Here is a 26,315-nt window from a genome sequence, read left to right as displayed (position 1 = left end):
GAGGCTCTCGTAGAAAGCTCACAGCTGAAACCTTAACAGCTGCCACTCAAAACACCAAAAAAGTTAACTGAGAAAAGGAAAAAAAGCCCTTGGGCGAGGAAGGAGGGAGTTCAGGAAGAGGTGGTAGGGGAGAACAGAAAAGAGGGGTCTTAGGGCAGATGCATGAGTATGGAGCCCTGTAACACTCACTCTCCACGATGGTCTTGCGCCCTGTGCCATCGTCGTTGATCTGCTGGATGTTGCCGAAGTGGATGTCGCTGTAGAATATGCGGTTGCTGCCCTTGGAGCCGTAGCGGTAGTCAAAGGCCAGGGCAATGACATTCTTCATGTGCTCTGCATCCTCGAAGGGTTTGATGGGCGCGTTGAGGTTGTTCTCGTCCGACAGGTGGATGCTCTTGAGGATGGTGCGCTCTGAATACAGCAGGTAGCCATCGTAGTCCCGGCAGCTCACCCCGTCCTCAGACAGCATGCCGTGGGCACAGGCGCACGTCCTCTGCCCGCTGCCCCGGAACAGGCAGAGCTGCTGGCAGCCCCCGTTGCTCTGGGCACAGATGTTGGTGCCTGGGGAGGAAAGAGGGGATTGTTCAAGGGACTGGGCAGGCTCTGTGTAGGAGGATGCTCCTGCTCAGCTGCTTTTCACCTCTCCCCGCTCCCAGAGGAAGCGGGTGAAGAAATGGGCTCAGCCCATGGTGCAACAGGGTTCTTTGATGAGGACACAGTGGCCCATTTGTTTCTATCCCCCTCCCTGCATCTGTCTGCCATGGGAGCCGAGCCTGGGCGGCCGTCAGCAGCACTGCACGAGGGGCTGGCACCCTGTTCCTGGACGCACCCTTCTGCCTGGCCCGGTTGAAGACTTTGATGTCCTTGAGCTGCACGCCGATCCCTGTCCGCAGGGACACCGACTCGGTGGCGTTGTCCTTGTTGCCTCTTTTGATGGAGCCATTTGCATGAGTCCTAAGAAAGGACAATCACTGAGCAACCGACGCAGGGCTTGCCCCAGCAGCACCCTGCAGCAGGACCCAGCCCCGCCACCTTCCCCATAGCACCCACCAGCTCCCCCCATCCTCCCGCACAGCCGGTGCCCAGGGCACCCCCGGCACTGCCAGACCCCTCAGGCACCATACCTATCGCTCCAGTAAATGTACTCCTCGAAGACCGACACTGAGAACATGTCCATGTTGTTGCTGGACAGGACGACCTCTCGGTTTTCGCCTGTCTCCAGGTCGATTCGTTCAATCTTGTCTGTCCGCGCATCGCACCAGTAAAGCTTCCCGTCCTGAGGCGATGAGAAAGCATCCCAGTCAGCAATGGAGCAGCGCCCTGGGGTGGCACTAAGGCACCCTCCGCACCTCCCACCACGTCTGGCAGAAAGATCCAGAAAGGGTTCAGAAGATGACCACCCTGTACAACCCTCCCTGCACTGGAGAGGAGACTCCAGAGCCCTGGGGAGGGCAGCCGTGTCCCCCAGAGGCCCCATCAGCAGGGGCATGGCTGCAGGGACCCTTGGGACTGGCACACTCCCTGCCAGGCCCCAGGACGGCACCATCATCCCAGCCGGCAGCTGTACCTCGTAGTCGACAGATATCCCATTGGGCCAACTGATGCTGACATTCACCAGCACCATCCGCTCAGTCCCATCCAGGCGTGACCGTTCGATGCGGGGGTACTGCCCCCACTCCGTCCAGAAGAGATACCTGCAGGGGACAGCAGGGACATGACCACAGGGCTGGCCAGAAGCAGCATCCTTGGGCATTTTGGCCACTGGAGCAGAGGACAAACACCTCTCCCCCTCATCACTCCACACCAGGGCCTCAGTCCAGACCCCTGGCGATCTGCCAGCCTCCTGACCACTGCATGCTTGCAGACCACGCTGCAGCTGGGGAAAGGAGCCCTGCATTGCAGCTGGATGCTACCCAGAAACCAGCCAGGCACCTAAGGTGTTGTTCTCCATCCTTCCCTGGATCCAAACAACTCTCCTCTCCCTGTGACTCTGTCCAAAACTGGAGCCAGTCTGGGGAGGCTCCACTTGGATTTTCTGAGGTGCTGGGACCCATGAAGTCACGGGGAGCTCCCAGGAAGCTCAGCCCATCAGTGAAAGGGCAGTTAAACACAGCTGGTTTGGACACCAGGGGCCTGTCCCTTGGTGTGGCAGGAGACCTAGGAGTCCTTCTCCACTGCGTGCAAACTACACGGCTCTGCTGGGAGGGTGCTGGGGGTCTCCGGTACGTGCCCAGCCCCAAGTTGATGGCCCTCTCTGAGCAGCTTTGTGCGGTGTCTCACCCCTTCTCTGGATGGACTGTGATGGCCCGTGGTTTGTCCAGCCCCTGCGAGATGACCACGTAGCGGAAGGACCCGTTTAGTCTGGCCACCTCGATGACATCAAAGCCCTGGTCTGTCCAGTAGATGTTTCCTGCAGAGAGGGGACAGTGAACACCCACGTGAGCCGCGCTCCCCGACTGCCCACCCGCTCCTCCCCGCTCCAGAGCTCTGTCTCACCAGCAATCCAGTCCACGGCGATGCCCTCCACGCGGCCAATGCCATTGGTGACCACGTCCTCCCGCCATGTCTGGTCCCGCTTGGCCCGGCTAATGGTGCTCAGACCCATGTCCACCCAGTAAATTGTGTCATTCTCTAAGAGGGGCCAGGCAGGAGAGAGGGTGTCAGTGACTGTTTCTGGGTCACTCCAAGGGCTGCACAGACCTGGGCTGAGCTGCACCCCAGGCCCCTGGCGTGGGGACCTGAAACCCTCCCTCACCCGGAGCTGCCCAGGGGAGATGTCCTAGGGCAGAGCACTGCCAAAGGAGGGGCTGGTGGTGGTCTCCCTCGCGCTCCCCCTCCCCAATCTCTCCAGCCCTGTTGCCCTGTTCCCAGCTCCTGCGTCACCTGCATGGAAGTCGATCCCCACCGCCAGAGAGGTCCCCGACACAGGCACGAGAGCATCTGACTTGTCGTTGGGGTCCAGGGGAATGCCACGGATCCCCTCGTGGACTGAATACAGGAGGAAGGAGCCAACACCTGCAACGCAGATGCAGGGACAGTCAGACGCATCCCACAAACCACACGCTGTCCTTTCAACGGACAGCCACAACTCGTGGAAAACTGCAACAGCAGCTCCATGGAGGAGCACAAGCCTGGCAGGGCTGGTGGGAGGGTTCGACCCTGCCATGACAGCAGCACCACGAGTCCCCGGCCTGGGCAGATGGCCCAGGACAAAAGGGACTGGCAGGGCAGGGTTGAACTGCGCTGGCTTGGACGTGCTGGCAGGCTGTGCGGCTGCTTGAAGCATCCCTACACAGGCAGCCCCTACGCCCACCTCTCGGCTGACTCCAAGGCTGACACATGCGAGACGTGGGCTGGCAGTGCGAGCAGCAGCTCCACAGCAGCTGGGGAGGTGGCAGGGGAGGCAGTCCTGCTGGACACTGAGTGCCTGATCCTGCCCACGGTGCTGCAGTTGCGGGGTGACATGTTTACATGGGCAGCATGCGTGTGGCATGCTTCGAAAGCTTTGCAGCACCGTGGTTTCTCATGGAGGGAGGGATGCCCCTGCTTCACTTGGGTCTCCACACGAGAGGGGACTGACCAGGATGACCATACAGAGAAAACTCCTCCATGATCAGGATGGGATGGCTTTCATCACCACACTGGGCAGGGGAAGGAATAGCAAACCTTGTGGAAAGAGGGCAGGGAACAACCCACTCTAAACCAAGCACGGACATAGTCAGGGATGAGGTTTCTGATGGCTGGGGCAGGAACCCAGGGAACAGCCACAAAGCCCTTCCCTGCTCAGCTCTGCATTCAAGCAGGACCTGCCCAGACCTCCCTGGAGGCTGCAAGCCCTGGAGTTGCCTGTTCAAGGGGCCCTGACCCATGCCAGGGCACAGGGGAGGCACGAGCGAGGCCTCTTTCCAGAGCTGCCTCCGCCCCCGAGCATTGGCAAAGGCTCTGCGCTGCATCTGGGTCAGGGCAGCGCTTGTTATTCAGTCCTTGCCCTGACCCAGATGGTGCAGCAGCTCTGCCAGACCCCTCCAAAAACACCAAGAACATTTTGCACACAAACAGCCTTTGAGAGGCCCTGGCAGTGACCGAGGAGTGGGGGGGCTCTTCCCTCCTGAGGGAGACGGTGGCAAACTGGGCAGGGACTGGGGATCTGCAGAGCAAATGCTGCGCTGGCTGCCCAGCCCTGTCCCCGGTGATTGCGGCAAATCAGTGACCCAAACCCGCTGCCCACAGCAAGGGTTTCACTTCTCTTTTGAGGGCTCCCACCATGCAAGTCCTGCTGCCCTCCTCCTGCTAAACCCAGAGCTCTTGGTGCCCAGGCAGTGCTGTCCACGCTCATTGCTGCTAACCCCTCGCAGGGACAGCCGACGCGAGGGTCTCGCTGCGGCCTGAGCCCACAGCCCCTCCCGACCACCCTTGGTGTCCCTCTGGCCCTCAGCATCCCTCCGCAGCGCTGCTGGGAGCAGGGAGGCACAGGGCAGTCAGGATGAGCCCATACACAGCCAGAGCGAGCAGTTACCAGGCCCTCGCGCGCCACGCCAGTGCACACGCCTGGCTCGGCCGCGCGGCACCGTGCGGCACAGGCAGAGCTGCAGTACGCAGCAGGCATGGTCCAGGGGAAGTTGCGGGGTCTCTCTGCCCCGAGGGGGCGAGGGGATGGGGACAGGCACGCTCACCTTCGCAGGACTGCTGCCCGCTCTTCAGGCTGTAGCCCGCGGTGCACATGCAGGATCGGGAGGTCTCGGAAGTGGGGAGACAGAGCTGCGAGCAGTCACCGTTATTTAGGCTGCAGGGGTTGGTTCCAGCTGCAGTGGAGAGAAGGGGAGGTGAGGGGCAGCCGGGGGCCACGGCACGCCTGCCAGGGCTGTGGGTGCCTGGGGAGAGGCTGGGGCAGCCGGGGCCAGCACTACTCATGGCAGCTGCACGAGACGCGGGTGCTCTGTGCCAGCCGGCAGGGACCTGGTGCGAGGGGCAAGGGCCAGGCTTGGGCCAGCGAGAAGGGTCAGGGTCAGCCGGCCACCCGGCCACTGTGGGACACACTCTGGCCCCGCTGGCACCCGGGTGGAGCAGATGAAACGCTGCCCGGCCCTACAGGTTCTCTGCCCTGCGACCACGCGCTCACCTTGCTGGATGCTCTCGTCGTACACCTTCATGTGCATCACCAGGGTGGTGCTGTTGCGCAGCACTGTCACCTCCATCCCATCCTTCTTGTTGCAGGTGCCCATCCTCTCGGAGGCCTGGTCAGCCCACCACAATTTGTTGCCTGGGAGGAGAAGGCAGGAATATGCAGCAGCTTTCCCCATCCCCTCCCGCCCTAGCAGCAAAGAGCAGTGCCTCCACACAGATTTACAAGCGATGGCTTGGAAAAAGGAGTCTGAGCTCAGCCTTTGGTGGAGAAGCATCCCCTCCACAGCTGCTAGAAGCGGAAATGAGCAGTCTTGTGTTTGGGCAGGGCCAGGAGAAAGGGAAAGGGCTTCACGAACCGCCACCATCACCCTGCCAGCTCTCACCCATGATGGCCAGGGCCGTTGCCTTGCTCAGCTGACCCTTCACGGACTCGATCACCTCCAGGTTGCTGCCGTCCAGGTTGCATCTGTTGATGGTGCCATTGCCAGAGCTGATCCAGTACAGCTTGCTCTCTGGGTAGTCAATGGCCAGGCCTGGAAAGCAATGGACCATCAGTGTCCAGGCAGCACACAGGGACCGTCACCATCTGGGAGGTGGGATGGGACTGGCAGAGTGGATGGGGTGATGGAGAAAACGGGCACGTGAGGTCAGGGTGATCCAGCACAAACCAGCTGCCAGCCCCCTAGGGAGCCAGGGCTGCCAGAGTAGAGGCTTGAGGCTTTTAGGGCCAGCAAGGACACCACAAGGCAGGGTAGTACCGGGGGGAGCAGGGGGGGTCCGTACCAACAGGCCCTTTCTGGTTGGTGAAGAGAAGAGTGCGGTTGCTGCCGTCCATGTTGGCCACGCTGATGTTGTCTCCGTCTGTCCAGTAGAGCTTCCTACACCGGTGAGGGGACACTGAGCACATGGCTCCAACAGCCCCGCGGAGATGGCCCACACGCAGCTCTGTTGCCCTCCCAGCCCACCCAGGCTCTGCCAGCCCCCGCCACCCCAGCCTGCTCTCCAGCCCCGTGTTGGCGTCTCTCCCCTCTCGCTGCACAGCCCGGGCAGCCTAACGGTCTCCTCGCCTCCAGTGCTGCAACCTGGGAGGGAGTTTGGTGTTTGCAAGCACTCGTGCAGCCCTGCCCAGCAAAGCCCCGCGTACACCCAGACTGGCACATGTTCGTGGATGCACGCTTATCTGCAGCCTGTTTTTCACGCGCACACATGCATGTACAGAAATGCAACCTGCTGCTTTGCGTGTACCAACAGACACGCACCTCCCGAACTGTGGCCCCGTCTCCTCTCACACACCTCCTACACGCACTGACACATAGGGAAAGCAATCTGTTCTCTCCTCCATGGCACACGTGCACTGTCACGCGCACACACACGTGAGTCTGCACAAACACCTCCTTCTTTGACACTTCTGGCCTGACCCCGAGCCTGCTGGCACCACGTCCCACCAGAGACTTACCCCCGGAGTGGGTGAACCACCAGGCAGTGAGGCTTGTCCAGCCCCTGGATCACCGCATTCTTGAAGGAGCCGTCTAGCCGAGCCACGTTGATCTGCTTCTTGTTGGCGTCGTAGCTGGTCCAGAAGAGGTTTCTGGAAACCCAATCCACAGAGAGGCCGTGAGCATTGGGCAGGTCTGAAAGGGAACGGAGAAGGAAGACTTGTTAGTTGCGAGAACAGGGCTGGGATGATGCTCAGATGAAGAGGAAGGGCCGATCTCACGGAGCCGAAGCCTCTGGAGGGCTGGTGGCTCTGCCCGGCTCCAGGACCTGACGGCGGCAGCCGTGCAGGGCGATGCTCCTCCACACCCACCCGCAGAGACAACAGTCTCCACGCCGGTGCCGTTGATGAAGGCTCTCTTGATGGTCTGGGTGCGGACATCAGACCAGTAAATACGCTGCTCCAGGGCATCGTAGTCCACCACCGTGACGTTGTCGATGTCAGGCACCGTGAAGGAGATGATGTAGTTGTAGTAGGGGTTGTCGATGTCCACACCCCGGATCTCCATCTGCCGCGCATACAGCAGGAACTTCTTAAACTCTGGGGAGAACAATGAGAGGGGCAGTCGTAGGACCTCAAGCCTGGTCTGCAGAGCCGGCTCCAAAGCAGCCGCTCATCCTCCCCATCCCGGGGAGGCCTGGGCAGACCCCTACCATAGCAGGTTGTATTGTCCTTGTCCAACTTCATGAGGTGGGGGCAGGCACAGGACAACGTGCGGTTGTAGTTGATGAGGCAGAGGTGGGAACAGGGCCCTTTGCCCCCATTGGCTTCACAGGGGTTAGGAGCTGCAAAAGGGATAAGACTCAGCGACGTCCCTGTTCCAGGGGACACCTACCCAGGAGGCCCCAGAGAGCTGCAGACCTCCCTGCCTGCCCCATCAAGGAGCTCTGACCCATCAGCCTCATCACCCCAGGACACTTATTTGCCGGGTGGCCAAGGCCATAGCGGAGGGTGAGAAGGGACAGCCACGGGTGTGGGAACAGCTCCCACGTGATGCTCTGAGCGGCTGCGGGCGCACACCGAGTGCCGGTGCCATCTCCCCCCACCCCGTCCTGCCGCCTCCGCTTCCCCAGGCCTCACCCAGGGGCTGCCGGGAGGGGTGATACACCTGCAGGTCGAAAGGCTGCGTGTTGGTCCTCTGCACCACTGTCACATTGTGCCCTGTCCACTTGTTGGCCTTGGCCAGCGTGTTGGTGCGCCAGTCGGTCCAGTAGACCTCACCCCCGTACAGGGTGACAGCAAAGGGATGCGACAGGTACTCGTGTCCCCGCAGCACCTCGATGTGCCCCGTGCCGTCATACAGGGCTGAGTAGATGGCATCTGACCTGGGCCCGGCAGAAAGAAAGGGTGAGAGCAGGCAGACAGCTGGGCAAGGGGAACCAGGCACAGGCAAAGGCCAGGTCTTTAACCCAACAGCAACAACCCACAGGGTCTAAGCAGCCGCCTCCTCTGCTCTGCTTAATGCTACGGAGGAGAACAACTGCTGATTTACACCAGGGATCGGAGCCCCCACAGAGGAGAAAACCCAGAGCAAAGGCTGGAACGTGTCGCAGACACAAACAGACCCCACAGAGCAAAGGCTTTCGCTCCCAGCCCAGCAGTCAAATGGCAGAACAACACACGAGCGAGGGGGAAGGTGCCAGAGCTGGGAGGGATGGGGAGGGCAGGGCTCCAGAGGGGATGGGGAGGCACCGGGCGCAGATGGGTGTCCTGGTCCTACCTGGCATCGATCCAGAGGATGCGCTTCTCCAGGTAGTCGACGGTGAGCCCGTTGGGCCAGCCTCCCGAGCCCGTCTCCTTGTGGATGGTGCGCCGGCCCGCACCACTCATGGAGGCGGCCTCGATGCGGGGCAGGCTGGCGTCCCAGTCTGTCCAGAAAAGGATCCTGCGAGGGACAGCGAGTAGGCATGGTCAGCAAGGGGACACCGGGCTCTGCCTCCTGAATCGGCAGTGGGGCATGTGCTCAGGCAGGAGCCCGTGGCCTGGTCCCCCCGCGAGATCCCGAGGGTGCCACCGTGTCCTGGTGACCGATGTCGCCTCCTGCCTTACCCATAGCGGGGGTCCAGGGCAATGGCACGGGGATGCTCGATGTCCCCGGCCAGCAGCGTGGTTCGCATGGTGCCGTCCAGCTTGGCCACCTCGATCTGGTCCAGGTTGCTCTCCACCCAGTAGATGTTGCCAGCGATCCAGTCCACGGCCAGCCCCTCGGGGGTGGCCAGCCCATACTGTATCACCACCTCGAAGCTGGTCAGAGCTGCAGGGCACAGCGCCGGGAGGGCTCAGGCTGGTTCCTCTCCCCTGGCCCACCCGCCACCATCGCGCCCCAGTCTGGAACAGCTCCAGCTGGCTTGACTAGGGTCGATGGCAGGGGGACGCTTCTTCCCCAAGCAAGGCCTGAACCCCAAAGAGCTCAGCCCCATGTCTGTGGTCCCGGCGCTGGGCTCTCGCTGTCCCCCTGCAGGTGCCCCCTCCCGCAGCTCTGCAGCACTGGTGGGGAGAGGGCCCGGCTTTGTGCTCCCAGCTGCTGGGCTGCAATTACCATTAGGGAAGTGCTGGGAATGCTAATTAACTCCTACATAATTAGGAACTTTGGAGAGCAGAACGGAATCACTACAGGGGCTGTGGACTCCAGCAGCTGCACCATGGCAGGGTGCCAAGGAGTCATTGCTGACACCCTGTCCCAGAACCGTACCCCTGCTTTCCCACCTGTCTGGCCCCCACCAGCTTGCTCCATGCCCCCAGGGCTACACACCCCCATTTTCAAGCAGCTTTCCCCTGTAGATTTTGTCCTCCACCACGTCGGTCCAGTACAGTGAGCTCTGGTTGAGGTGGAAGTCCAAGGCAATGGTGTTGCGCAGCCCAGGGACCAGGACGCTGTAGTCACCCCGGTGCAGGTCAATGCGGCGGATCTCGTGGCGGTTGGAGAATATGATGAATGGCTTGAAGGGGTCTGGGGAAAGCAGGGCAGGGTCAGAAGGGTGGCATGGACAAGGCAGGGTGAAGGTGTCCCTCGCTCCTGGCCCCAGCCCCAGCTACAGGACCACCCACACCCCTGCACCATAAAGGGCTGCTTGTGCCAGGTGGGAACGGTGAGGGGTCCACTGTCAGCAGACAGATTCCCCCAGGACCCGGCCATGCCCGTCAGCACAGTCCTCAGCTCTGCTGCTGCTGCCTCCGAGAGCAGGGGGAGGACAACCCCCATCACAGGCAGCTGGAGCAATGCTGCCAGCCCCTGCAGCCCACCCGCACACACCCAGGCTGCGGCAGCTCTCGCCATCAGGCTCCAGCATCCAACCCTCGTAGCAGGAGCACTTGACGTTGTACTTGTCCTGCTCGCACTTCTGGCTGCACTTGAGGTGCTTGGCACAGTAGCTCTGGATCTGGCAGGTCTTGTTGTCCGAGCCCAGCTCCATCCCCAGCGGACATGAGCAGACGATGCCCTCGCCGGGGGCCACAGTGCAGTTGTGGCTGCAGCCACCGTTGTTCAAGGAGCACTGGTCTGCAGAGAGAGGACGTGCTTGTCAGGTCCTCGTCCTGCTCCCAGCCAGGGGAGACCCCCTGTCCTGGAGCCCAGCTCTGTACTCACCGCAGAGCTCGCCCTCGTCAGAGCCGTCCCCACAGTCGTCAGAGCCGTCACAGAGCTTCTCGGGGGGGAGGCAGATGGAGGTGTTGTTGGCGCAGGTGTGGGAGGGAGGTTTGCACACCAGCGACTCGCAGTTCTCCTCGTCCGAGTTGTCCTCGCAGTCGCTGTCCCCATCGCAGACCCAGGCTTTGCTGATGCAGCGAGCTGCCGAGGGGGGAGTGAGGAGGGGGTAGATCAGATGCAGAGGAGACGTTATTTCAGGCGCTCTGGGTCCCGGCTGCCTCAGAGCTGGTGTCCCTCCACCACTGTCCCCATCCCCACCAAGCCGAGGCGGGTCCCAGCCCCTTCCCCGGGTCAGAGAGGGCAGGGAGCAGCGGTTCCCCCCTCCCCTGCTCTCACCTGAGTCTTTGCAGCCAAACTTGACGTTGGGGTCACAGACATGGGTGACCCCTTCGCAGTTCTTCTCGTCACTGGAGTCCATGCAGTCTGTGTCGCCGTCACAGCGCCAGCGCATGGGGATGCAGAGCCCGTCCAGCCGGCACTGGAACTCATCAGTGTGGCAGCCCCCGGGCGGGCGCGTTGCTGGTGGGAGGGCATGCACACCCGCTCACTGCCTTTGCCCCAAGGAGCTGGGAACTGGGTGGGCTCAGGGTGTGAGAGGAGGACTGGGCACTCAGCCCAGCAGGGAAAGGGCAGGGAAAGGGCCAGGGGCACCCAGAGGTGCAGGAGAGGGGTATTTGGGCACCTGTGGTTGGCTGCAGGATTCCCTGCCTGGAAAGGGGGGGGGGCGGGGCTCTGCTCAGGGGGGGCTTTCGGCTCTCCAGGCAGGAAAGCAGCAGAGCTGAGGGTCCATCTGCCGCTCCCTCCCTCCCAGGGCAGGACCTGGGGCCCCCGGGGGAGGACACTGAGCAGCAGCACAGGGGCAGCCCAGCCCTGCCACGGCCTGGGGCTCACCCTGGTTGGTGCAGTTGGCGTGAGTCTCGTCACTGTAGTCCCCGCAGTCATTGTCCCCATCGCAGGTCCAGTGCACGGGGATGCAGCGCCCACTGTTGCACTTGAACTGGTTGCTGGAGCAGGAGTGGCTGCAGCCCGCCTCGTCGCTGTTGTCCCCGCAGTCATTGTCTGGAGAGGCAAGAAGAGCAGGAAGGGGCTCAGAGAGGGCCCGGCTGGCTGGGAGGGAGGGCTGGAGGAGGCACGGCAGGAGGGAGGAAGGCAGAGACCCTCCTGCCAGAGGAGGTGGCCGGGGAAAGCGGGGAACGACGGGGATCGGACAGACCACACCGACAGACAGGACGTGGGGTGATGGGCAGCCCCGGTGGCAGCAGGACCCCCACCGGAGAGGCCAGGCTGAACGGAGAGCCCCTGGCCCTCCCGCCACCCAACACGCTCGCCAGGCGCGGCCACAGCACCAGCAGCACACAAAGAAAATGAAACACAGAAACTGCATAGATCAGCCATGTACCTGGGGAGGCTGGGAGGGCGCCCAGCACCAAGGGGACCGCTCCACTCCACGGAGGAGTGGAGCTGGGGAGATGGTGCACTCCTTCACAGGGTGCATCCCTGGGGAGGTGGGCTGGTACAGCCAATTGGGGGGTGTCAGCTTGCCTGGAGCAAACCCCATTGCCCACTGATGGGCAGGGGAAGATTTAGTCTGATAGTACCGGGACACTGGCAATGCAGCCCCTCCGCCGGCCCTGCCGGTGCCAGCACCAGGCACGGGGCTGGCCTGGCTTGCTCAAACCACCACAGAGCTCTGCTCTGCTGCAGACACCCTGCCTGAGCTTGGTAAAGGGCCTTTGCCTCCCAGTGCCTCGGTCTCCCCCCGCACAGGGGAGCTCACGATGGGCATGGGGACAATGGCACTGACAGCTGCCATGCAGCTTCACCAGCAGCCCAGCTCCTGCAGCTGCAGACCCCGACCTCTCCAGGCTCCCACCAACAGGAGCTTCCCGAGCGACTCCAATCGGTGAGCTGGGAGGGATGGCTGCTTCGCTCCCTGGCATCCAGCATGTCCCTCCCGCTGCTGGAGGAATTTCCAGAGAGCATGGGGTGCATTGCCAGAGAGCGAGGCATTGCCAGAGAGCACAGGGGGCATTGCCAGTGTCTGGAGAAGCAGCCCATGGGGCTTGCAGCGTTCTGGAGGGGGCAGGTTTGGGGGTTGCATAGGGCCAGGTTGGGGTCTGGTGCATGTTGATCTATGCACTAACCGGTAGGCTTTGGACAGTTCTTTTCGTCAGAGCCATCCCCACAATCTTTTTCTGAAACACAGAACCAACCAGACAGGAGAGTGGGCACAATGACAAACAAAACAACACAACACGGCACATGCACAGAGGGTGGCACAAAAACGCTGACGCCGGGACGTGAACACTGACATGGAGAGGGACACACAGAAGCTGCGCAGGCACACCGAGCAGCCTGGGAGGCGAGACCAGAAGCAGCGGAGGGTGCTGGGGGAGCCCAGGGCAACAGGGCTGCGAGGCCCTCATCGCTGCAGCTCCTGCCCCGCAAGTGCCTGGCAAAGCTCATGGCTGCACAGAGGCGCTCCAGGCCAAGGCCGTCGCTTTTGCGAGCGCCTGGCTGCCAGCACCAGTGCATCCTCAGGAAAAGAGACCATCCCTTGGCGGGGATGGCTCAGAGGTGGGGTTGCCCCAGGAGGAAGAGGCCATTTGCTCAGAAGACCCCAGGGAGAGACCTGCACCCACAGCTCCCCACTAACCCCCTGCACCGGTACATGTACTCTGCAGCTCTGAATGTGTCTCATCTGCTGTGAAGCCACTAATTAAACCTAATGATGCAGAGCTGCTAGGAAGACCGAAATAAACCTGTGGGGAAGGAAAGCAGCCTTGGGGCAAACCATCTCTCCGAGACCTGGCCCTGGAAACAGATCCAAGGCCAGATGTGAGCTTGCCAGGAGACCTCTCCTGCCTTCCCTGGGGCTACAGGACCTGGCTCAGCCCCGCCAGCAGCACAGGCCACTCCACAGTTGTCTCAGGCACCGAGGCAGAGCTTTGGCACCTTGCAAAGAACGCCAAGGTTTGCCGAAATGATCCCTGCCAAGCTATTCCTGCAACACACGCTCCCCCAAGGGCAGTCAAGGAAAATGTGGGTCTCAGTGTTGCAGGATGAGCTTACAGCTTCAGCTAATGCCTCCTCCCTTCAGGGCCTGGGATCTGCTGTTTAGCACAAGGCTGAGATGTGGCCCTTGCAGGAACAGTGTCCCCTGCCAGGCTGGCACCTCTGCATCTGATCTCGCCGTCCCCAGCTGTGCCCCCCTTGGCAGCTGCGGGGCCGTGGTCCTTACCATTGTCACACCGCCAGTTGATGTTTATGCAGCGCCCATTGTTGCAGGTGAATTGTGTCAAGGGGAAGCAGGTCGGGTAGGCTGCAGAGGAGGCAGAAGCACGATCAGTGTGGGGGAGACACCCTGTGCCCCAATCCTCACATCTGGCCCCACCGGTGCCTCTGCCCCGCAGTGGGGTGAGGAGCGGTGCTCCCCCAAAGGGCCCTGTGCTCCCAGCGCTCCCCACCCCAGCTCACCGCAGGAGGCAGACTCGTCGGAGCGGTCCCCGCAGTCATCATCCAGGTCACACGTCCAGGAGATGGGGATGCAGCGCCCACTGGCACAGGAGAACTGGTTGGGGGAGCAGGTCCGAGCTGGCTCAGGGAGAGACAGAGAGAGCTTTAGTAGCTGGCACTGCCTGGCTTCACTGGGGGAAAGGCAGGGAACAAACCCCCCAGGGCTCCTGCGAGGCACAGGCACAAAAGCCAAACTGGCTGCAAGGTGGGCAGCAGGGAGGCACGAGGCCCTGAAACATCGGCTTCAGCCCTGCAGTGTGCAGGGAACAGCGAAGGCTACACCTCAGCACAGCAGTGCAAGCTCTCCCTGTGTTCCCCGAGGACGAGGCAGGCTCCTCACCTGAGCAGGTGGAGTTGGACTCATCCTCGTTGTTCCCACAGTCGTTGTCCCCATCGCAGAGCCAGCGGTTGGGGATGCAGCGGTTGTTCTTGCACTTGAAACGGTCTGAGGGGCAGGTGTGCTGGTCTGCAGAGGAGACACACACTCAGGACCTGCCCTTCTCCATCCCACCCCCGTTCCTCCTCCATGTCTGGTGGAGAGAAAAACTAAGACAGAAAAGGGAAGGGAGCCTCAGACAAACTGGGGATCCAGGAACCTAATCAGCATTTCCCCCCTCAACCACTCAAGCCTGCTTCCTTCCTAGAGCTGGGGAAGGGACGCAGGGGTCCTGGCTGCCCGACCCTGTCCCAGCCACTGGCCCCACATCTGGGGGAAGCTTAGCCCGAATCCTGCTGCCCCAGGAGCATGTAAACCGCTATCCCGCTGTGCAGGAGGTGGCTACGCACGGCAGAGCTCAGGGGCTTCGTCACTGTTGTCCAGGCAGTCGTTGTCCCCGTCGCATTTCCAGCGCTCCTGGATGCAGCGGTTGTTCTTGCAGGCGAACTCCCCAGGCTGGCACTGCGGAGGGGGGATGTAGGACGGGTTGGCTGGCAAGGGAAGAGCAAAGGGAGGGGATGATTTTAACCAAGTGCAGGGCATCAGCAAGGACAGTCCTGTGTCCCCAGGCTGGCAGGACATCTACATGAATGCCCGGCAGCCCTGAGAGTATACTCAGACACTTGTGCCCACATGCACCAGCTCCTGAGCATGAAACAAGAAGGTGCAGCCCACAATGGAGGGGGAGAGACCCTGGCTCAGCCTGCATGCATGGGCTGCACCAGCAGAGCTTCACCCCTCTAATTTAAGCTGGCAAAGCACCTCATTTAAGGTGGGAAAGCCACCGAGGCTCCCCACCCTGAACGTGGCTCTCCCCCATACTGGCAGCAGAACAAACCCACCCCAACTGCGCGGGCAGCATCAGACATGGTTGCACAGCTTCTGTGCAGCGATCCCCACCAGGGATTTCCACCCGCTTCCCCGGGCAGGCGGCTGTCCCGCTGCCATTGTGCAAGAGGAGGAACCGGAGCCGGTAACGTCACTTGTCTGCAGGCTCCCACAGGTGCAGGGAGCACCCACCTCCCTGAGCCCTGGGCCAGCCCCCCACTGCGTGAGGCACTGCTGATGTGCCAGAGCGGAGCCGCAGACCCCACGTCCCTCCCCACTGGAGGCCAGGCCCCAGGGCAGCCTACCCTGGCAGGTGACAGAGTCCGATCCCAGGATCTGGTCCTCGGCACAGGCACACTGACGGCCCCGGGGGGTGGCCAGGCACAAGCTGCTGCAGCCGCCATTGTTTACACGGCACTTGTTGGAGCCCACTGTGGAGGTAAGGCAGGGGTGAGGAGAAGGGGACTTCAGCACTCGGGAAACCCTGCTGAGCCACTGGGGGCTGCTGGGTGCCCCCAGCCCCCCAGCCTCGCTCAGCAGGCTCCACGGTTGGAACCCAGCTGGACACGCCAGTTCTTCAGGCCATGCAAGGCAGAGGGGACCCCTCAGGAGACATAAAGCCTGGCAGAACTAGCCAGGAAGCCTGGCAGGCAGGGAGGGAGGGGGAGAAAGAAAGGAAAGGCTGGAAGAGCAGGGGATGAGTGACAGCAGGGTTTACGGAGAGAGACAGGGTGAATGGGGATGGACAGACAGGAAGGGATATGGCCAAAATGAAGCAAAAAGAGGTGGGGGCCTGTTTGGGCAGGGCACTTCTTTAGCCCCCAGTCCCATCCCTCTTCCAGCCCCACCGTTCCCTCGTGCGTGGCAGGTCCCCGAGGTGCCAGGCAGAGGTGGCCCCAGCACCTTGCTGCTGCTGCGCGTCGTACATCCGGATCTCGAAGATGGGTGGGCGCTCATTCCGCAGCAGGCTCACCACCTTGGAGGCCTGGTCCAGCCGGTAGATGCTGCCGCTGCGGTACTCGGTCCAGAAGAGGAAGCTGCTGTAGTGGCACAGCCCGAAGGCATGATTCAGCTCAGGTCCCTCATACACAATCTGCAGGCACAGGGAGGCAAAGAGGCTGGTCGTTAGCTGGGATGGGCGCCCAGGGAAAGCCCACATGGAGGCACAGAGCAAGGGACATTGGAAGGAGAGAGGAGGGGACAGGTGGCAGGGGAGCATGGCCGAACATGGCCAGCCACCCACTGAGCAGAACCGCGGTGGATGCAGCCAGCTGAGGCAATGGGTCAGCTGTCCACGGCCCCAGCTCTGGGGCAATCAGCGTCCGAGAGCCCGTGGGGCCTCCACTTGCCTTCCGCTCAGTGCCGTTGAGATAGACCATCTCGATGCGGTCATAGAAAGCATCCACCCAGTAAAGGATTTTGGCTGGGATGTCCAGGCTAAGCCCGTTGGGCCACAGGACGGTCTTGGAGGTGATGAAGATGTTGCGGTTGGAACCATCCATCCAGGCTCTCTCGATCTTGCCCCTCTTGCTGTCCTTGGGATCCTCCTCCCAGTCCGTCCAGTACATCCACCTGCCACAGACACTAAGCTGTTACAGACGCAGATGAGCTGGGCTCAGAGACCACCCCACCACCGATCTGAAGAGTGACCAGCTCTGCCTCCACCGAACCAGGTATGAACTCTCCAGCTGCTTGCAGAGCAGCTAACACAAAGCAGCGGGGAGGTCCTGCTGCCCTGTGCCTACAGCTAAGCCCCAGCCCAATGGCCCTCCCGGCCACGCCAGTGCTGCCGAGCCCAGGCTGAAGCTGCCACGCAGCACAGAGCCGCTGCCATCACCGCATCTGGAGCAGCTGCTGCCTGGCCCCGCTGTCGCAGCTCGTGAGGCACTGCGACTGCTCAGACGCAGCGACCGCTGTGCGGAGCTGGGGACCCAACCGCCAGCTCTGCTGGTCCCCGCTGCGGGCAGGAGCGGCCGTGCTCTCCCGGGAGCCAGCCCTGCCTGCCCAAGCACCCGCACCCGTTCAGGGGGTCCACCACGATGGCTCGGGGGTGGGTCATCTTCCCTTCGATCAGTGTCTTCCGTGTCTGGGCCGCCTTCTCCAGCCGAGCCACACTGATGGTCTTTTTCGGGCCATCATCTGTCCAGTACAGGTTGTTCCCCATCCAGTCCACAGCAATCCCTTCCACGTTGTGGATTCCTGGGGGGAAAAGCAGGAGCAGACGCTCATCACCAGGGCTGTGCAGCAGCGGGAAGATGAAAAGTGGAAGCGACAGCCCCATATGATTCACAGTGCATTCGGCACCACCCGAGCCCAACTCAAACCGACAGGGATGACGGACCCCCCCCAGCCCCAGTGCAGGCAGCTGCCCTGGAGCCACGGGAAGCCTGGGCTGGAAAAAGCCAAATTCAGGAGCATCCTTGGCTGGTTCAACCCCAGGCAACACAAACGTACTCGGCTGGCAGCATGGGGATGGATTGGCCACCGCACTGAGCCCCAGGGACCCTGACTGAGAATCCCCCGTCCCACCCTCCTCCTCCTCCTCCTGTCTGACTGGATTGGGGAGGGCCACCTTGGGCAGAAGGGGGACATCCAGGGACAGGGGTCCCTCTCCCGCCTCTGCTGGGGCATGTGCTCTGTACCTGTCTCTCAATAGCAGTCTACAGATAAACCCAAACAGCAGCTTCAAACCTTAGTTTTAAGGGTCAAAGACGCAAGGGAGAGGACAGAAGCGCTGCCATTACATGAGGAAATGCACTGATGGCCATTGCTGCCAGCTCCCAGGGGCTGACCCCGCTGGGGAGGGACTAGGCTGGGCCCCCTGGTCACACACCATCCTTCAGGATGGTCTCTCGCTCCGTGCCATCAATCTTCTGGCGCCCAATGAGGTAGCTGGTGGTGTCAGCGAAGTAGATGAACCCAGTCTCAGCGTGGAAGTCCAGCGCTCGGGGGTTCATGAGGTTCTCGATGGGGATCATATGCTCGTCCGGCACCTTGGCTCCCATGTCCATCCCACGGATGATACCTGGACGCCCCTTCCCGTACACCAGGAACAGCTCGTGCTCAGGCTCTGGAGAGAGACAGGGAGAGCCATCGCCACCAGCCAGGCCAGGGCGGCAGTGGTGGTGGGCAGCCAGAGGCACGTAGCACCAGGGCTTTCGCGGGGTCGCAGCTGCAACACAGAGGCCAGGAGGAAGCAGCAACCTGCCCCTGCACCCAGCAGGTCCACAGGGAACACAAAGCCCAGCAGGCAGCCTGCCCATGGCTTAGGTCAGGAAGGAAAGGGGTGTTTGCAACTGGGAAGGAAGGAATTGAAAAGCTTTGCTTGTCCCTGGGCCCATGTGCTCCCAATCGTCTGGCACAAGCGCCTCTGCCCACCCCAGTCCCTCTGTCCTCTGCCAGCCCCCTTGCCCCGTCTTGCAGCTCTCCAGGGAAGGCCAGGACTCACTTTTGCAGGATTTCCCGTCACTGCCCAGGCTGAACCCAGAGCGGCACCGGCAAGTTCGGGTCTTGTGGCTGTTCCCGAGGAGGCAGATATCCGAGCAGCCTCCCGGCTTGCCAAACTGATCCGGCTCGCAGGCATGGCTCCTCACTGCAACACAGAGTGTGGGCTCCAGCAGCCAGAGGCAACCAGAGCAGCACAGAGATGTCCTGCCCAGCCACAGGTCCATGCCGGCCAGGAAGGGGACAATAGTCTGCAACAGCAGGGATGTGGAGACGGTCTCATGAGCACTGCTGGCAAAACTCCGGCTCTCTGGGCTTTAGGGGGGCCCCTTCCCCCCAGAGGTCCTGGCCAGTCAGCCTGGGGCTGAGCATTGCACAGGACAGACAACGCAGGGATGGAAAAGGACCTGCCCAAGATGAAGGATCACTGCAGAGCAGAAACCAGCATGGCGTGTCCCAGCACGCTGCCACAGCCACTGGTCCACGCTGCCTCCATCCTGCCAGCGCAGCCCTCACGGGCCCTGGCAAGAGTAGGGATGCCCGGCCACTCTGCAGACAACATTGGCAGGATGAGCCCCTGTGCGGGGACGGCCAGCACCAGCCTGGAGAGTCCCCTTAATCACACTCCTTCACTGCTCAGAAATCTCCTAATTAGTTTTATATTCTGGAAAATGCCAAGCAGGCTGCTAAGAGGATTTTAAATGAGTAAATTGATTAACTGCAGGAAGGTGCTGGGGGTGGAGCAGGCAGACAGGGATGGATGCGGGGAGGGGACGGTGCCTGCAGCTCTGAAGCCTTTCAACTCCCTTGAAATCCCTTGGTGCCCGGGAGCGCATGGCCCTGCTCGAAGGGTGAACAATGCCGGCAGTGGGGACCGAGAGCACGTGGGCACTGCAAAAGGAGCCATTAATATTTCAAGATGCCGCATTTTCTCCAATGTCTCTGAACTTTCCAGCGAGACGTGATCGATCAACCACATGTTGCAGCTGCCCAGCTCATGGGGATGGCTGCCGTGTCTCTCGCAGGAGGAGATGGAGCGATAGCAGGGGCCAGGGGCACCCCCAGGGTGTGTGGCAGCCCAGCGAGAGGCTGGCCCCTGGCTGCCTGGGGAGCAGGAATGCCACCCAAGCCCCTGGCCAAGGAGCGCTGTTAGCAGGACGGCAGCTCCGGGGAGTCCCTGTGGACCACAGCTGGGCAGCTGGCTCCTCCGTCCCTGTCCCTGGGCCAGCGCATTTTGGCCTGCCCAGCACTCGGCACCCCTGGGCAGGCTCTGGCAGTGCCCCTCGCTCTGCTGCCGTCCCCTGCAGTGAGGCTCCCACTGCAGACCCCGGCCCAGGCACACAGAGCTCACGGGGTTGGGGGGAGCTAGGAGTGAGGGGACAGGGTCAGGCCCTGGCTGAGCATGGCTCCTTGGGGCCACAAGGTGCTACTGATGGAGGCTCTTGGGCAAGAGAACCCTTCCTGGGTGTCTGGCCCCATTAGGAGAAGGAATTCAGAAGGTGCAGCCTGTCCCCATCACCACCCAGCCTTTGGGGTCCAAGAAGCTGCTTTTCCCAGGCCGGGCTCCCACCTGTGGGCTGGCGCCGTTGGTGGTAGATGTGCAGTGCTCCTCCCTTGTCCACCCGCGTCACCACCTGGTACTCGGTGCTGTTGAAGCGGTTGACCCGGATGACGCTGGTTTTCTGCTGGGCATTGGCATTGTCAGAGTTGGTGGCGTAGAGGTAGTTCTCGAAGACAGTTAGCCCGTAGAGGTGTTCAATCTGGAAGGCACCGCGCAGGCCACAAGGAATTTAGGAGGAGACGTGAGAACCCCGACTCTGAGCCGTGCAAAGCCCCCGATCCCGTCTCTGCCTCATTTCGGGCACGAGATTGGGCTTGGCAGGCAGGTGCTGCAGAACTGGTTGGTGTTCAGCAGCTCACCCCTTTACTTTGATGGACCAGCAAAGCCAAGCCTGTGGACCAGAGCCCCCCAGCAGGCCAAGCTCAGACATGCCTCTAGCCCCCCCCCCCCACCTCCCCCTGGCCCCACTCACCAGGATGCCCTGGATGATGGTATGTCTGTTCTTCCCTTCGTAGTCCACCACCTCAATATAGTCCAGGTAAGCGTCAGCCCAGTACACCAGCCGGTTCACCAAGTCCAAGGTGATGCCGTGGGGGAAGACGATCTTGCTGTCCACCAGCTTGGTGCGGTTCTGCCCATCCATGTCGCAGCGCTCCACCTTGGGGATCTGCCCGTAGTCGGTGAAGAACACTTTGCTGCGTGAGAAGGGCAAACGTGGGAGCTCAGAGCCTGGATGTCACGTTCAGCCCGGAGAGAGGGAAGATGCAGATACACAGACGGCGCACACTCGTGCCTGCAGACATGGGCTTGCCCCCATCAGCACAAGGGTGGCTGGGGTCCACCACAGCAGCTCCCAGCCAGGGCTGGTCCAGGGGAGCTTCTCGCTGCCTGCACGGCCCAGCTGTGCCACAGGCTCACAGCACCTGCCTGCACCTGCTGCCAGGCACGGCAGCAGGGGGACCTCAGAGGAGCCGCAGCAACCCGGGCAGAGATGCTGAGACAGGCAGACAAAAGCTTGAACCCAGATTTGCTGGTGTCACCAGGAAGAGGTCCAGGGCCCTCCACCAGCTGACATGTTAAAACACAACCTGATACATCTGCCCATCTGCTGTGTGTCCAAGAGCCGTCCTGCCTGCGGCAGCAGCTCCTGGCACAGCACTTCCCAGGCAAGGCACAGCCCAGAGCCGGCGCTCGGCACCACCGCCCTGAGCACCCGGGCCATGCTGGGTCTCTGCTGCAGAGCCCAAGTCGCCCGTGGGACTTGTCTGCACCTTTCCTGTTCAAGGCCAGAGTCTCTCTCCAGGCTGGTACATGATAGTTATTTATAAAGAAATAATTCAGATTTTCTGCTCAATAACATCAGCTCTCTCCCTTCAAGCAAGGATAAAAGCACCCATCTGGAAAGCAGCAGGTAAGGGGGCAGATGTCCTCTTTACCGGTTTTACTGGGACCCTGCAGCATGCACAGGTGAGCACCCTTGGACGGAGCGTGCTGTCAGGTTAGGCAGACCGCACTCGCACGCCCACAGACTTCCCTGCCGGGCAGTGGGATTTCCCCTGCACCCATGCCCAGCAGCCAGACCATGCTCACAGTAAGTGCCCAGTGGGATCTTGCACGCCACTCCGCTCCGCCCACTGTGGCCTCGGCCATACCAACTCCCTGCTCCTGGGGTCCAGCGGCTGTCGCACGTGCCCTGAGCTGTGCCGATGATTCAGCATCCCAGCTTCCCCATGCACGGGATTTTGCAAAAGGCAGCTGCCTGAGAGTTACCATCTGACTGCAGCACCCCATATAAATAGGCATGAGGGGAGCTGCTCAATCCATGCAAGTATCTGACTGTTTCAGTTCCTGAAAGCCAGTGCAGAGCTGTAACCACGCAGCCACAAGCTGGAAGCAGCAGCTTGTCCTGAGCCTGGCCAGGTCCTTCCTGCAGGACCGAGCACCGGCAAAGCCACTGCCCAGGCCAGGCAGAGTGGGAAGCGCTCCTCCAGAGAGGGGCTTCTGGACACGGGCGTGCAGGTACAGGAGACCCCACCAGCCCCAGAGGGAAGGACCACATGCTTGCCAGCTGTCACCAAGAACAGTTAATTAGAAGACCCAGGTTCAGATGCTGATGTGCCCGTGCCGCACTGGTCCAGCTCTGCTTCTACACCAGTGTCTGTTCCCAGTGCAGTGCCAGCTGGGCAGAGGCTCAGGCTGCTCTGACCCATCCCTAAGGACCAAACCTTCACCTCCTCCAAAACTGGCTGGTACCAGTGGGATGCTTAAAACACTGCTGCCACGACTACCCTACAGCACATGGCCCCAGTCTCAGCTGAGGGAAAGAAAACACTGTGATTCACTTGTTGCTAAAGCCCAGAGGAGCCCTCGCAGGCAGGCAAGTCACTTCCCCAGCAGCATCCCTGCTACCCAACTTGACTGCAGCAGCTGGACCCGCCTGGCTTGCTCCACCTCCCCAAATTGTTGGTGCAGGTCCAGGCAGCAACGCCGAGCCCTCCCACCCCCAGGCAGGACTCTTACCCCATAGCTGGGTCCAGTGCTATCCCCTTGGGGTTGTACAGCTCCAGGTCCAGCAGTGTGACACAGGTGACTCCATTCTTGTTGCAGACAAAGATCCTGTCATCGATGTCATCCACGAAGTAGAAGTTGCCCGTGAGCCAGTCAATAGCCATCTGCTCCACATCTGGGCCGTGGGAGAGGGGGGGGTGAGGAGAGGTTAGGCAGGGAGGGAGGGAGGGAGCCAGGAGCCCCCTGTGTGCCTGTGCACGGGGTCTCTGACCACGTCCCAGCCCACCAGGCATCTCAAGCACAAACGTAGCTGAGGAACAAGGCCATGTGAGCCACGACGGAGCTGTGATCTGCACTGCACCAGGGACCTGGCCCTGGCCGCCCCGTGTGGATCGACACAGCAAACCTGTCCTCTGCTCCCGAGGGAGACGGGACCCGCCACCCCCCAGGCAGCCCAGCTGCAAAAGGCAGCGCTGTCAGAGACATCACACAGAGCCATCACACAGAGCCAGGAAAGCATCCTGCGGGAACACCAGCCCAAGCAGGGGGAAGGCTCTGCAAGGTGGGCACCAAAGGAGGGGGGGACGCAAACGCTGGCTCCTGGAAAGTTGAGTAGCACAGAAAGGGAAGACGTTCAAACCGCAGCATCGGGACAGCAAATGTCTGCTGAGCCCATGCCCATGGCAGTGCAGGGAGGGACCGCAGCAGCCCGGGGCTGCAAGCAGAGGCCCGCTCGGGCAAGGCAGCCCAGGCAGAGCGGGCAGCGCTAATCCAGAGCTGCAGGGACGCCCTGAGCCCTGAAGCAGGTGAGAGACGGCATCTGGCACGCAGCATTTAAGTATTTAATTAAACCAGTGAAAGCCTGTTAAATCCGATAAACTCAATGCACCCAAATTCCTTCCTTGCAACCAGGTCAGTTCTCGGTGCTGCTCAGCCCCCACCACCCGCCTGCCAGCACCAGGCCAAAGGCCAGGGTGACGGGCTGCAGCTCCTAGAGGCTCTGGGAGATGCCAAGTGCTCTGGAGGCCTGTCCTTTCGCTTAGTGCCCCCCGAGACCCCATACCACCCCCACACCAACACAGCCAGCACCGCGGCTCGGCTTCACAGCTGGCACGGGCAAGGCAGAGCAGGGACAGGAGCAGCAGCAGCCCCACAGCCCGACCACCCCGAGGACATCGAGACCCAGACAGCCCCGTAGGAGCAGGGCCAGACGCCACTGAATTATTAACCAGCGCAGAAGCTCGGGAGCGCGGAGGGAGGGAAAACATGAATCAAGCCAGGACGTTTTGCAACGCCCCACACTCCCCCTGCTCGCAGGGTTCAGCCTGATGATATCAAGCCCTTCCCTGCTGTAGCACCTTGAAGCGCTGCCTGGATTTTGACGAGACCCAACTGATGAGCACCCAGGGGTGTGGGGGTGCCCTGTCCGAGCACAAACCCGAACCCCAAGTCCCCGAGTTATCCAGGCCAGCTCGCTTGCTTGCACGCCTCCACCGAGCATTTCGTGTCATGGCCGTGCCACCAGGGATGGGGACGTCCTGCCGGCGGCGATGGCCAGCTGGTGACCAACCACCCTCCCCCTCCAGAAGGGCGAGGCTGCAGCACCCGCAGCCACCACCCAGCATGATGCATCTCGTAAAAACAAGTGGAAACAGCCAGAGCCAAGGAGTTAGCATCAAACCAGCTGAGCCGAAGGCCCGCACAGAGCTCCTGCCACGCTGCCCAATGTGCCAGAGCCGGCGGTGCAGCAGGGGCAAAGTTTGGGCTCCTGGTCTGGCCAGAGACCCCACACCCCCTGACCCAGCTCCTAGGTGCCCACTGGTGATAGAAGTTTCCGTGCTGAGAGAAAACCACCTAAAAAGGCGCACGGGGGTGGTGCAGGGCAGGCGAGGGCTGTGCTCTGCCTCTGAGATAGGGCAGCCTGAGTCACGCTGCCTGGACCAGCGCCTGCCCTCCCTCCACCAGCCCTGATTCACCCCTCTGACAAGGGGAGGGGGCGGTGGAGCCACGCACACGCACGCAGCCCTGCTTGGGCGAGAAATGCTTCAGCAAAGGGATGTGCAAGAATTCCCCCCCAAAAAAAAGCAGGTCTTGGCTGGTGCCTGCGTGGCTGAGTCAGAGTCACAGGACCGGGGGAGCAATCCAAGCAGGGGTGGACGGGGAGCGCCCGGCAGGACGGCGTGGAGGCCCTCGCCCCCCACACAGGGGTGCAGACCCCACTGGCTGCAGGCTTTGACTTTTCCTCACTGCCTTCCTCCAGGAGGGGGCCCGGTCATCACCGCCCTGTCACCAGCGCTCACCCACACCTCGGTCCTCCTTTCCCATCGCTCTCCCCCAAAAGCCCCTGGCGTCATGGGGCTGCTGCCACCTCACCGGCCGCATCCTGCTGAGCTGGAGCCGCATCCAGCCCGTCCAACGCGGAGGAAGTTCACCAACACGGCACTCAAAGGCTAAACGGGAATCAGAAGGGAAAATGGCCAAAACAAGCTATAGGTTCCAGCTGCTTGCTTCCTGGGGCCCGCAGCTTCCCTCATCCCATTTCTGCGGTGTTCACCTCTCCCTGTCAGAGGAGACGGTCCCGGTCCTCTCAGGGGTCTCCCAGCCGGGCCCCAGCTCTGAGCGGGGCAGCGCTGGGCCAGAGAGCTGGGGGTGACGCAAGCACTTGCTCTTCTCCCAGGCTGTATTTTTGCAGCTGGAAAGCATTACCCTCCTCAAAGGCTTTTGTTTTTCAGCTTGCTCCTTCTCTCCCTGCTCGCCATCCTCCCCCCTCCTTTGCAGGAATTAGTTTTTATTATTATTATTATTTTCAGCTCTTTCTTGTAGCCTCAGCTAAACCTGGATTTCCTCTTGAACTTTCAGTGGAAGCTAATTTAGCGTAGGTCTATTTTTAACCCCTCGCGTTAGCCCACAGAGAGCTCTCCCCCCACTCACCACTCGGCTTTGGGAGAGGGGAGGAGTGAGGGACGCGGTCTCTCCCTGTCCAGGCACCGCGCGTCCCCTGGCAGGAGATCGGGTGCCCAGGGAAGGTGTGTTACGGCCACCCATGACCGGCAAGACGTGCGCGAGGACCCAGTTCAGGGGCACCAGCAGGGACCAGCCTGTCTCCAGGCACGAGAGGGGTCCTGTGAACAACTTTCATGGAAGGAAGAAGCCACCCCTCTCCTCCTGCCTGCAGCTCCCAGCAGCGGAGCGGGGCTGGCTGGTAAGTGCATCCCCCCCACCAATTCCCATCCCAGAGTCAAATCTTCCTCCTTGCTCAACCATGGCTGGGTGTTGCAAGCAATTGCAACATGCAAAACTAATTTCCCAAGATTTATTTACTTGCTAGTGTTTGAAAATGAGCTTGTGGGGGCAGAGAACAGGGAATGTCAACTTTAAAGGCTCTTCCTGGAAGAAGCTGACCAACCTTGTCAGGCCGGCGAGCCGCCGTCCACACCAGCCAGCCTGCTCCACTCAGAGGCACGGGCCAGGAACACCGCTGGTTGAAGTGGGCTTTGACCACTGCCTTCCTTGTGGGGAGAGGGCTGAGGAAGGGAGGACAGAGGGGAGAGGGAGCACCATGAAGTTCACCAGCGTGCAAGTGGCACGTTGCTCAACAAAGGCGGAGTGGGAACTTCAGCAAACTCCGAAACCCACCCTGAGCAGATGTTTCCTGGTTTCACGCTCAAATGAACACAAACCCAGTGGTCCTGACTTTTGCTGAAGTTCCTGCCACAAAATAATCTATGTGACACTGTGCTTGGATTTTCCTTTTTCC

The 26,315-nt window shown here is 61.4% G+C and overlaps 1 protein-coding gene across 11 annotated transcripts in view; it reads right to left on the bottom strand.

The window, feature by feature from the left end:
- The window catches only part of LRP1 (LDL receptor related protein 1), a 90,617-nt gene that overhangs the window by 24,165 nt on the left and 40,137 nt on the right, over nt 1–26,315 (bottom strand). For 8 of the 11 annotated variants that reach the window (XR_005934017.1, XR_005934018.1, XR_005934019.1 and 5 more), the window contains 36 exons: nt 22,571–22,733; nt 20,523–20,745; nt 20,060–20,249; nt 18,494–18,637; nt 17,879–18,115; nt 17,064–17,244; nt 16,395–16,617; nt 15,949–16,138; nt 15,351–15,476; nt 14,568–14,708; nt 14,122–14,247; nt 13,743–13,859; nt 13,507–13,587; nt 12,410–12,460; nt 11,157–11,324; nt 10,602–10,784; nt 10,206–10,406; nt 9,873–10,118; nt 9,372–9,569; nt 8,669–8,873; nt 8,340–8,504; nt 7,700–7,944; nt 7,273–7,404; nt 6,932–7,159; nt 6,581–6,755; nt 5,908–6,002; nt 5,508–5,657; nt 5,120–5,260; nt 4,674–4,802; nt 2,884–3,015; nt 2,497–2,631; nt 2,281–2,410; nt 1,568–1,694; nt 1,125–1,276; nt 830–954; nt 190–561 (listed from right to left, as the gene is read on the bottom strand). Coding sequence is in view for 8 of the 11 variants with exons in the window: in XM_030036735.2 (XP_029892595.1) it covers nt 190–561; nt 830–954; nt 1,125–1,276; nt 1,568–1,694; nt 2,281–2,410; nt 2,497–2,631; nt 2,884–3,015; nt 4,674–4,802; nt 5,120–5,260; nt 5,508–5,657; nt 5,908–6,002; nt 6,581–6,755; nt 6,932–7,159; nt 7,273–7,404; nt 7,700–7,944; nt 8,340–8,504; nt 8,669–8,873; nt 9,372–9,569; nt 9,873–10,118; nt 10,206–10,406; nt 10,602–10,784; nt 11,157–11,324; nt 12,410–12,460; nt 13,507–13,587; nt 13,743–13,859; nt 14,122–14,247; nt 14,568–14,708; nt 15,351–15,476; nt 15,949–16,138; nt 16,395–16,617; nt 17,064–17,244; nt 17,879–18,115; nt 18,494–18,637; nt 20,060–20,249; nt 20,523–20,745; nt 22,571–22,733 (6,027 nt within the window). In the remaining 3 variants the exon portion in view is untranslated. The remainder of the gene's footprint in view (nt 1–189; nt 562–829; nt 955–1,124; nt 1,277–1,567; nt 1,695–2,280; nt 2,411–2,496; nt 2,632–2,883; nt 3,016–4,673; nt 4,803–5,119; nt 5,261–5,507; nt 5,658–5,907; nt 6,003–6,580; nt 6,756–6,931; nt 7,160–7,272; nt 7,405–7,699; nt 7,945–8,339; nt 8,505–8,668; nt 8,874–9,371; nt 9,570–9,872; nt 10,119–10,205; nt 10,407–10,601; nt 10,785–11,156; nt 11,325–12,409; nt 12,461–13,506; nt 13,588–13,742; nt 13,860–14,121; nt 14,248–14,567; nt 14,709–15,350; nt 15,477–15,948; nt 16,139–16,394; nt 16,618–17,063; nt 17,245–17,878; nt 18,116–18,493; nt 18,638–20,059; nt 20,250–20,522; nt 20,746–22,570; nt 22,734–26,315) is intronic. The other 3 variants (XM_030036738.2, XM_041128805.1, XM_041128807.1) reach the window with 1 other exon arrangement.

Source organism: Aquila chrysaetos, chromosome 15, assembly GCF_900496995.4.
Source record: "Aquila chrysaetos chrysaetos chromosome 15, bAquChr1.4, whole genome shotgun sequence".
Classification (NCBI taxonomy): Eukaryota; Metazoa; Chordata; class Aves; order Accipitriformes; family Accipitridae; genus Aquila; species Aquila chrysaetos.
This window is presented reverse-complemented; position numbering and strand designations above follow the sequence as displayed.